The following is an 11,814-nucleotide window of genomic DNA, read 5'->3' on the forward strand; positions in this document are numbered from 1 at the left end:
GGCGAGACAGACCGGCCCTTCATCTCGATGTGTTGCAAATTTCCAGCCCAACTCAGTCTAAGTTGGGTCGTGTATTAGGCGGGTCGGCCAACAAAAAATTAAAAATATATATTATAAATTAATTAAAAATTTCATTTCATTTCATTAATAAATATTTCAAAAAAATATTAATAAAATTTCTAATCATTGATTTCACACATCTACATTTTACACAAAATAATTAATACTAAAAAAATTCACAGCTTTCATTAAAAAAATACATGTATACCCACTTAAATTGTGTGACGGAACGTGCCAACCCGACGAATGACAGCTTTATTTTTTCGGCATTTCGGTCAATTTATGTCAAGAAAAAAAAAGCAAAAAAAAAAAAATCAAATACAAGTTTATAGACTTTTTTTAGATTGAATTTTGGAAAATAAAGAGTTTATTAACCTATTAGTTTAATTCACGGATTTTATGCTTCTTTTGCAAATTTCCGAGGGCTTAATGCAAAGTTACCTCTTTTTCAATACAACTTTTGTAGAGTTTGTGGTCCTAAAGATTGTTTTGGACTCTCGAATTAATTGAATTAAATAAAATTTTAAAATTAAATATAATTTTTTTTATTATCTGAACTTAATATAAAACATATTTTTAGACGTATGGGCTGAGACCGAAGCCTTATCTAAGATGGGTCATTATGGTATGTATATGTAAACCCGACTCAATAAGAAGGCAAACCAAAAGAAAATTCTAAAGTAATCAAGTTCAAGCAACATGATTAGAGTAGATCTATTGTGAAACGATCTCACGAGTCTTTATCAGTGAGATAGATCAACCCTATCGATATTCACAATAAAAAATAATACTCTTAGCATAAAAAATAATATTTTTTCATGGATGACCCAAATAAAATATTCGACCCACGAAATTGATCCGCGAGACCGTCTCACAAAAGTTTTTGTGACATGATTAATCCTGAATTTCAGATGATCCAGCCTAGATTTATACTCAAAGATCAAATTCGTCATCACGGCAGCAAAGAACTGGAAAAATTTGATCCTTCCCGCCGCAGTTCTACATCAAATCTTGTAACTCTTGAAGGTATAACACGTATTTTTTAGTTTTAAGTTTCCAATTTGCTGTTTACAGATTGGGTTTCAGTCTAAATCTAGGCTTGATCATGTGAAATTCAGGATTAATCATGTTGGTTGAACTTGAAAAATGATAAATCTCCATGGAGATAGATGTAATTATTTTTAATAAATATATCATAAATTCTCACCAAAACATGACAAAAATCTGATAGTGCGAAACATTAGTTGGAAAACTGGACAACCCGACTACAGTTTTTCACCATGCCTTCTTGTTCAAATCCGGGTTGTTCTCATCTCTCTCACTGTAAGACTCTGGAAAACTTCCATTATATGTTTGTTTGAATTCATATTCAAAGCAATCTTGCACCATAAAAGATATTATGGACAGGACGGTTGCTGTTGCGTGATGCAATGTATGTTTCCTCCTCCTAGTACAATCTCACGAGCACCTGCGACTCCGACAATCTGAACCACAAGTCTCAAGAAAATGATGTTTTCGCGAAAATGTAGAAAATTTCAAATACAAACCATAAATGCTAACAACAAATCAACATCTGCTATTCCATATGATCCATAGCGTGTAAAGGATCACAAAGAAGAAACTGAAAATGAGCACAAAATTCTCCCCAAGAGAGGGTAAATGAGATCAAAAGAACTCATGCCATATGCCTGCTAACTTCAAAGAAATAATAGAAACTCAAACTTCAAAGAAATAATAGGGAATAAAAAATTTGGTTACCCCACCATTCAGCTGATGAGTGTCCATTTCTCGTTGTTAACATGAATTAAACTTTCTCACCTCGCGATCTGGGAATGCCAAAGACAAGACACGAAGAGCTTCATCATCCCATTTTTCATCACCAAATTGGGGTGCAATAATTGCTCCATTGGCAATGTAGAAGTTCACATATGAAGCAGCCAGCCTCATGCCAGCAACCCTTGGTGTAGCATTGCCATCCTGTTGAAACGTCAAGTCAAAAGTGGAAACGTTAGTGAACTGTGCAGGTGAGGTGAGGCACTGCAAAATGGTTTCTACATATCATTACTTTACATATGTATTCACTTCATAAGAATAAGAATGATTAATCTAAGTTGCTTGAAGATCCATTACACGTTCTTATAAACCAATTCATATTGCCCCAAAATATTTGGATGTGGAACAAGATATCACAATATGGAAAACCAAAGTGATGTCTTCGATTTTATGTTTGTTTTATCTTTGAACTATGGTAGCCCTTTTTGAGCAGATAGGTGTTATAATCACCCATGGATAAACTCTTTGTGCATTTTCGTTGTCAACACACAAAAATGGTGCTTACTTTCACGAAGAGGAAATAATTAGGGATTTAACTACTCAATAATCTTATCGCATTATAGAAAGCAATCATAAGCAGGACCCAAAATCAGTAAAACAAAGGTATAACCATTTCGTACCATAATTTCTAAAATATGCTATGGCTGTAAATATACCGAGCTGTCATGAATATTATTCGATTTCTATTCAAAATGACCGAACATTATATATTTTTGAGTAGAATTAAAACCTGAATCATTTTGTATGATATCTTATGAGTTGATAGCGGGCTTTTGTACGTTTACTAGTAGTTTATAAATAAATTTAAATTTGAATTAGCTCAATGGTTTGAACCATAATTCGAGTATTTGCTTAACACAGTTCAAACTTAATCATCGAGCTCAAGCCATAATTTGAGCCTTTACATAGAGAGCTTGAATTCAAACTTTAAAGTTTCAACGAGCCAAAATTGAGCCAAAAAGAGTTAATATTTGAGATTTGAAAAGACAAAAAACTCGAGGTTGAGCTAGAATAAAAAAATGAGTAGTAGATTTGGTTTGTTTATACCCCCTGTATATGCTGATCATCAGCTGGCATGGTATGGAACGGAACCAGAACACAAGGAGTCGAATGACAAATAAGCATAATTTCTACCTGTTCCAAGGCAGAAGCCTCCTCATCTGTCATGTAGAGTGGCCCAGGCACATGAAGTTTGATTATCTCTAGTTTTCTACCTTTGGCATCTGTGGCTTTAGTAAGAACTGAAAGGGCTTCCACAGAACGCTCATACTGTGGATCGCTCTCATCATCAGTCCATGACAGCAATACAACACCAGGTCTTACAAAACAGCACATGTTGTCAATGTGCCCGTTAGTGTCATTATCCCCTGAAGGACACGATCTAGGAATCAGGACACCGTGTTGCTTTTAAGGATAAAAATTCATGCTAGGAAAACTAATAACTTGTTAAAAAAATTAGAAATAATTCAGATGGGAAATATCCAAGAAATAAGCATGTGAGATAGTGGCGTTTTACACGAATTCACTGAAGTCCGAGTCAAGTAAGATAACTACATAAGCAAATAAGCAGTAAAATGTAATAACCACAATTTCTTTCAAGGACGTCCATATGTATTGTTCTGAATCCTAAATGGCTATTTTATTTCTAAAAGTATCCTTGGCTATGACTATATATACACAAAACAATATGATACTTTTTAACTCGTAATTGCTAAGTCTGAGTGTAAAATGACAAATATAACCATAAAGATTTGAACTTCTCAGCACTCGTATACTTAAATGAACTTCTCAGCAGTTGCGTGATGAATACTACAAGCATTAAAATTCATGGATGTGAAATTTAAGTTCACTGAAGACCGAGCTTTCGTATACCTAATTATATTTACTGTTGTCTAAAATAAATGAAAGTCCACAGTCCAATCTTGTCTCTAAACATAAGCAAGACAAACTTTAAGCACTGACAAAGTACATGATTTATTACTCTTTTTTTCCCAACCCAATTTCATTAACTCGAAGATACACCAGAAGTTTACTGATTATTAAAAGGACAAGAAATCTTATCATGAAGCAAAAAATTTCACTTACTAAATTATATGTTAACAAGGAGATAAAACACAATGAAAAATTATGAAACAATGGTAAGGACATCGTAACTCAAAATCAATGTTTGAAGCCATAATGGATCCATCAACCACAAGAGTTGAGTTTTATGGCATAACTCATGATTTTAATATATAATATTATTCTTATATCTTCATGGAAAACCATCATGCAAACTTAGTGCTGGCACTATCTGATCGACAAACCATGCCTCTTCAACCAAATGGGAACCAAGAGAAACCAAGAAGGCTTCACATGTTAATAAACTTGAAGTTATTCATTAACGATCAATTATCTTCAATCAAAATTAACAAAGTAATAAACCAAACCTGTCAATTAAGATTTCATTGATGAATGGCCTAAATTTCAAGATTCAATGATTTAAATAAATGGTCTCCGGAAACTTGAAAGGAAACTTGCAAACCCAGAAAGTGAACAAGAAAACTACCAAATAACCCATGAGGCAGCCAGATGACCTTCTTGACTCCAAGATATGATTTGAGCTCATCCTCAATTTGTCTTTTGGTTAACCCAGGATTTCTATTCTTGTTTAAGAGACACTCTTCGGTTGTAAGGCAAGTCCCTGAAGGAAGAAACAAAATCTAATTATTCACGTTACTTTTGACATTACGAAAGTATTCACATAACTTAAATATCAATCTCCTTTATGTTAGCAAATGCTTGTGTTCTGGAAGGATTGGTTTTCAGATTATATTTAACATGTTGATACAATCACCAACTAAAACGTCATCTATTTCACATCAAATAAATATTGTCTATAACAACCAATTAAGGATAATGATTCAGACAAACATAACATATTTTTGGTTAAAAATGATTATTTCTCGATTAACAAATCAGGTGACTGGTGGCAAGAAGTTTCATTCCAATTTAAGTTCTCAGATGCAGAAAGGTTATAACCAGCAATATCACGTTTCTTCTTCCAAAAGGATTTTGACTTTCTCAAAATTACCATATTTTCACATTTATCAAATCCAAACTTTGACTTACAGGATGCGACTATTCAGCTTTGAAGACGTAAATTACAAGAACTTGATCCACTGTATAAAAAATAACAAACCTAAGCATTCAATTCACCATGATTATATATCATTTTATTTCCACTCATTTCTTTTAGCTTCAAGATATTTCTTTCTTCTAGAAACATAGCGCCAATGTCCTGCAATCACTAATTGTGAGCGAATAGTTCCTAATAAGTTTTTATTATTCTGTTTCACGCATAACAAATTGATGCAGATTCTTGCAAGCTTTTTGTTCACTGAGAAAAAAAATGAAGAATTTCAAAAACCTTCTCCGTCAACATGAATGCTTCCGCCTTCAAGGATCATAGAATGGGGAAACCTTGGAAGCTTCTCAATTTCCAGAACCTAAAATGAAAATATTAAGAAGCAAACATGAAAATGTGGTAAACTGCACCTTGGACCAAGTAAGGATTGGACAGTCTCAAATTTTCCGCTGGTTAGAACTTGACCAACCTTTCTAGTAATAAGGAGGTCAAGGCTCCAATCTTGGTAACAACCTTCATCTACGCCTAGGTAAATCAAATAGTTTGAGTTATAACATTTTGTCACATTTCAAGAAGAGAATATGATAAACGTGGAATGAACATTCTTTCCGTAAAACAAAGAAACACACACCCTAGAAAATATTTGTTGCTGCACGTATGAAAAGCACACAAGCCAGTACAAGGCCCTAGAAAAATAGGATTCTAGTAAAAAGTAAATTAAAATCATAGAAGAGAGGCGACACCAAAACTAAAACAAAGAAACACACACCAAAGAAAATATTTGTTGCAGCACAAATGAAAAGAACACAAGCCAGTACAAGGCCCTAGAAAAATAGGATTCTAGTAAAAAGTAAATTGAAATCATAGAAGAGAAGCGACACCAAAACTAAAACAAAGAAACACGCACCCAAGAAAATATTTGTTGCAGCACAAATGAAAAGCACACAAGCCAGTACAAGGCCCTAGAAAAATAGGATTCTAGTAAAAAGTAAATTGAAATCATAGAAGAGAAGCGACAGCAAAACTAGCATAAATTCATATTAATAACAAAGAGATGCAGATGACTCCAGGAAAGAGGAATTATCCAGATGAATGAAATGCAAAATAACTATTTCATAAAAGTACAACTGGTATGATATCATTCAAAAGGAAAGGTAACATCTTGGCTGCCTTTGTAGTCAGTTCTCCCCATGAGAAGCAAAAATTAATTTAATTTAAGAAGCTGGATACTGAGTAACACAAAGCAATTCCTTGTTAAGGAGACATGTTTTATGTGAACCAGTTTACGCATACAAATTTATCTTCATGCATAAAGCTTCAATGCTGGCCAATGGCAAACAAAATTACAACATAAAAGAACAAAAATCATAAGCGAAAACAATGATGAGCTTGANAAAAAAAAAAAAAAAAAAAAAAAAAAAAAAAAAAAAAAAAACTCAAGCAACACCGTAAGGATACTCTAGTGCTAAGACTATTATTCTCTTTGGTTGATACAAATCTGACAAAAAAGGTGTAATATTCAAGTGCAAAACTCGTGTACAAGCTATCAGAGAACAAGAACTGAAGGGTCAACTATTCTGTCTTACCACCATAACCATTAAAGTTCCAATCAATCCCTGCAATCCTGCTGCCCGGGTTCTCAGTATCTGTGATTGTATTTTTCACAACAAACTGCAAATAATAATTTCGAATATGAAAATATAACTTTAATCATAAAGGAAAAATCGATTGTTCTAAAAACCAAGCAATCAATGCTCACCGTTGGACCAGTATCACGGAGCCAAGAATCATTCATGCTCATCTCAACCACCCTGATTTGTTCGGGCAAAAGACTACGTGCATTTTTCCACTGCCATTTATGTTATCATCTTAAAAAAAGGAACCAAATATAGAGAATACTACAAACTCAGTTATGCCAACCTGCTCAGAACTAGCACACACGTTAACGGGTTCAAATCTTGAAATCGCAGTGGCAACGTTGACAAATGAACGTTGAGCATGCACTCCGTGATCTCTCCAATTATCCGGCCGTTCCTATGAAACGCAGAATTGAGATAACATTTTGATCTAACAGGAAACTACGCCATCCGATACAGGCACAAAGTACACATAATTGTTGATAAACATCAGTGGCCATGAAATCCCATCTCAAGCACAGCGAAGAAAAAAAAAACCCACCAAACAGAACATCCATAACACACAAAATTCACCGAAAATAAGTTTATGCAGGCGAAAACGAATCAAAAATGGTAACACAGATAAAAACAAAAAGTTCCAGGTCGAACCGACGAAACTCACCGGCCAACCAATCCAGCATCCGGAGTGAAGCTCCCACTCCGGAGGCATGGAGTATCCATGGTCAATAGGAGTGCCCTTGAGTTCCATTCGTCTCTTGCAATTTGCGGTGGCGCAAAAGCAGAAAGATTACCGCAGACTATGGATGTTTTGCTTTACTATTGCAATAATTTTGAAAGCCACCGGGGCCTTAAAAGGGCAAAAAATTGGACGTATATTAAATTATCGGAGTGACTATAGCACAATGACGAGGAAGCTACAGATATTTTGAAACGGGTGGGTAACTGAGACGTACCTTAGGAAAATACCAGTTGGTTTATTATTTATTTTTATTTGATATTTGAGAAAATCAAGTATATTTTTTATACTTAAAAAATTCTATAAATTATTTTTTCTCTTAAAAAATCATTATTTTTAATACTAAATACCCAATTTATCAAAATTTGCTAACTTTATTTTTAATTTCATCTCGATAAATTTTAATTTTTTCGTTTATTAGAAAATATATTTAATAACAATATTTGTTATATGTTAAAAATAATTTTTTGGGATTGAAAGCCAATTAAAACCACGATTTGTTGGCTTGCGCTTGCCCTAACACGTCACTCTCATTTTCTTTGTATATTTACTTCTATACACATAAGCAAATAGAACAAGACCCTAAAAGTAATTTTTTTCTTTATTTTGATTTCTTTTGCATTGCCTATTATTCTGATCTTCCTTAAGTAGAAGAAACATGATGAATGAACCAGGTGTCAATTGGATTTTAACAAAATTTTGGCTGAAATTTAGTCTAAGAACCATAACAAGTCTCTTGATACCGTGGAATCCACCTAGCAGCGTCTAGTCTCTGCCTAGGCGTCCTAGGCTCTAGGCGCTAGTCTGGCGCTCGACTAGTGCCTAGCGAATTTTAGAACCATGTCACCATCTGACCATCTGTAGATGAATGCATAGTTGTGATAAGCGTTCGCTTTGGTCGTTTAAACGCAAAGCGACTCAAGGCACAAGGCAAGCACTTCATGGAACTTCGAAGTGCAACAAGTTTCTGAAGCGAGCGCTTTGCATTGATGTGCAAGGCTAGCGCTCGCTTGTGCGCTTCATAGAAGCCGAACATGTCTTTTTTAAAAAGAAGCTTGGGGAGATTAAATTCACACTTTGGAAGTGTGATTTTAAGTCTGCTTGAAAGAAAAAAAAAAAGTTAAGCCAATAAGCCCCTAAACCTTGCAGCCCGCTGACTCGCTTCTCAGTTCTCACCATCAGTCTTCGTCTCTCACTGTCTCGCCCTCGCTTCTGCCCCGTCATCCTTGTCGTGTTCCCACTTCCCCTCTTCTCCTCTTTGCTGCCCAAAATTGGTAAAACCCTTGTGAATTTCCGTACAAAAAAAATTAACTGTTTTGTTTTGTTTTTATTTATTTTAGTAGGTAATTATATTAATTTTTCGGTTGTTCACGATGTTAAATACAACCATTTCATCAAATCGAAAAGATATTTTTTTGAATTATGCAACATTTTCGCATCATAAAAATCCAAATATTGTGTCGTTTTGTGGTAAAATAATAAATTTTGGGATTTATTGACACAAGCTACATTTAGTAGGGGGCAATAAGAATTGTGAAAACATGTCTAAAATGTCCAGAGCATGTTAGAGAAGAACTTAAAGAGTTCATGCAAAAAAAGAGTAATTTGAATAATCAAATTAATCTTGTAGAGAAAAAGAGATCAACATTGATGATATAACTGAGGAAGAAGATACCGGCGGATACAAATCAAGCGATAGAGCTTATGATGGAAATTTGAAAAATGTAAATGAACATGAAGATGACGATGATTTTGATATTTGATATTTCATATATCACATTTTCAAAGACTTTTGATCTTTTTATTTTTATTTTTTTAATAATATTTTGTTTTGTACAATTTTGTTCTATAAATCTTGCGCTTTACTCTTTAAACCCAAGAAAATTTATCCTTTTTTTGCCTCTTCACCCTTTTAATAACTATGGATGATTGTCAACGATAGTGTGGTGAGCCTGATCACTGGCAAGATGGATGAGCTACAAGCATACTTGGACGAGAAATTCAATCGATTGGAGGCCCAGATGTCGCACGGTAGCGGCTGATGGAGGTCTGGATTTTGCAATTCAATGAGATTAGTTCACACTTATCATACTACAAACATTCTCAATAAGGTCAAATTATATCAACAGATGAAGGTGTATCAAACCCATTGATATGTTTATCTACAAATTCTGGCGGACCCATTGATAGGATGATGCAGTTGAACTTCTTAAACTTAGTTGTTACTTGGAACCTAAAGAAAACTTTAAGCTCCTTAATATCGATCATATCTATCGACTTGATGAGAAATTCTATTATCTTGATTTCGATTCGCAAGATTTGCATCACTTGAGAATGCAATTGGATCACTATAAACTTGATGTTGCTGGCCATGAAAGATTTCAGAATATATCAACTATTTCTGAATTATGTCGAAGAATAATTGAGACAAATAAGTCAGGAACCTAAGATTTGATTGACATGTGATTTATACATTTTTATATATGTCGTTTACCTATTTATCGAATCTAATATATTTATTTAATTGACATATTGATTCGTCTTGTTAACTCTTCCCATTTCTACAACAACAACGAAACGAGCATTTTTAGCAATGAAACTTGTTAAAACAGCTCTTCGTAACAAGATGGAAGCATAGTTTTTCCGAGATTTTATGGTAATCGACATCGAACGAGATTTGGTTGAAAAAATTGGTAACAATTTAATAATTAATGAGTTTTATTCTAAGAAGAATCGAAAAGCACAACTTCGGTAGTGTTTTAGCTCCATGTTTTTTAAGGTATTAAATATTAAATACTTGTATTATATGTTTTCATGAAGTCAATGTTTACATATTTTTTATTTTAAATTTTTTAGTTAATTATTTATTTTATTAAACACAGTATAGGACAGAGCTAACCCCATGTAATTTTGAATCCTAGCTTCACCCCTGATGTCACTGTCTAACCATCTGCAGATGAATGCATAGTTGTCAAAAGCGCTCGCTTCGGTGGTTTAAACGCAAAGCGACTCAAGGCACAAGGCAAGCACGTCATGGAACTTCGAAGTGCAACAAGTCTCTGAAGCGAGCGCTTTTGTGCGCTTTGCATTGATGTGCAAGGCTAGCGCTCGCTTGTCGAACATGTTTTTTTTAAAAAAGCTTGGATAGATTAAATTCACACTTTGGAAGTGCGATTTTAAGTGTGCTTAAAAAAAAAGTTAAGCCAATAAGCCCCTAAACCTTGTAGCCCGCTGTCTCGCTTCTCAGTTCTCACCACCAGTCTTTGTCTCTCACTGCCTCGCCCTCGCCCTCGCCCTCGCTTCTGCCCCGCCATCCTTGTCGTGTTTCCACTTCCCATCTTCTCCTCTTTGCTGCCCAAAATTGGTAAAACCCTTGTGAATTTCCGTACAAAAAAAATTAACTGTTTTGTTTTGTTTTGTTTTTATTTATTTTAGTAGGTAATTATATTAATTTTTCGGTTGTTCACGATGTTAAATACAACCATTTCATCACATCGAAAAGATATTTTTTTTTTGAATTATGCAACATTTTCGCATCATAAAAATCCAAATATTGTGTCGTTTTGTGGTAAAATAATAAATTTTGGGATTTATTGACACAAGCTACATTTAGTAGGGGGCAATAAGAATTGTGAAAACATGTCTAAAATGTCCGGAGCATGTTAGAGAAGAAGTTTAAGAGTTCATGCAAAAAAAGAGTAATTTGAAGAATCAAACTAATCTTGTAGAGAATAATAGATCAACATTGATGATATAACTGCGGAAGAAGATACCGGCGGATACAAATCAAGAGATAGAGCTTATGATGGAAATTTGGAAAATGTAAATGAACATGAAGATGACGATGATTTGATATTTGATATTTCATATATCACATTTTCAAAGACTTTTGATCTTATTTTTTTAAGAATATTTTTTTTTACAATTTTGTTCTATAAAGCTTGCGCTTTACTCTTTAAACCCAAGACAATTTATCGTTTTTTTTGCCTCTTCACCCTTTTAATAACTATGGATGATTGTCAACGATAGTGTGGTGAGCCTGATCGCTGGCAAGATGGATGAGCTACATGCATACTTGGACGAAAAATTCAATCGATTGGAGGCCCAGATGTCGCACGGTAGCGGCTGATGGAGGTCTGGATTTTGCAATTCAATGAGATTAGTTCACACTTATCATACTACAAACATTCTCAATAAGGTCAAATTATATCAACAGATGAAGGTGTATCAAACCCATTGATAGGTTTATCTACAAATTCTGGCGGACCGATAAGCTATGGTGTGTAAATATATATATGTGTGTGTGTTGAGTCGAATATCGATCTTATAAAAATAACTCGTGAGACAATCTCACGTGTATATATATACTTTTGGTATTGAATGTAATAATGCATAGAGGATAGCATCAATTGAGCTTTTAA

The 11,814-nt window shown here is 34.2% G+C and overlaps 1 protein-coding gene across 1 annotated transcript; it reads right to left on the bottom strand.

Annotated features, from left to right (window-relative positions):
• Positions 1 to 1,226: 1,226 nt before the first annotated feature.
• On the bottom strand, positions 1,227 to 7,504 carry LOC140959129 (agmatine deiminase). Its single transcript, XM_073416904.1, has 10 exons — positions 7,319 to 7,504; positions 6,941 to 7,054; positions 6,780 to 6,869; positions 6,607 to 6,691; positions 5,490 to 5,545; positions 5,303 to 5,381; positions 4,442 to 4,576; positions 3,028 to 3,260; positions 1,879 to 2,037; positions 1,227 to 1,544 (listed from the first exon to the last, which is right to left on the bottom strand). Exons 1-10 carry the CDS (start codon positions 7,403 to 7,405, stop codon positions 1,458 to 1,460), a joined length of 1,125 nt encoding a protein of 374 aa, XP_073273005.1. The 5' UTR covers positions 7,406 to 7,504; the 3' UTR covers positions 1,227 to 1,457.
• Positions 7,505 to 11,814: the final 4,310 nt, after the last annotated feature.

The sequence above is a fragment of the Primulina huaijiensis genome, chromosome 15 (genome assembly GCF_012295235.1).
Source record: "Primulina huaijiensis isolate GDHJ02 chromosome 15, ASM1229523v2, whole genome shotgun sequence".
Classification (NCBI taxonomy): domain Eukaryota; kingdom Viridiplantae; phylum Streptophyta; class Magnoliopsida; order Lamiales; family Gesneriaceae; genus Primulina; species Primulina huaijiensis.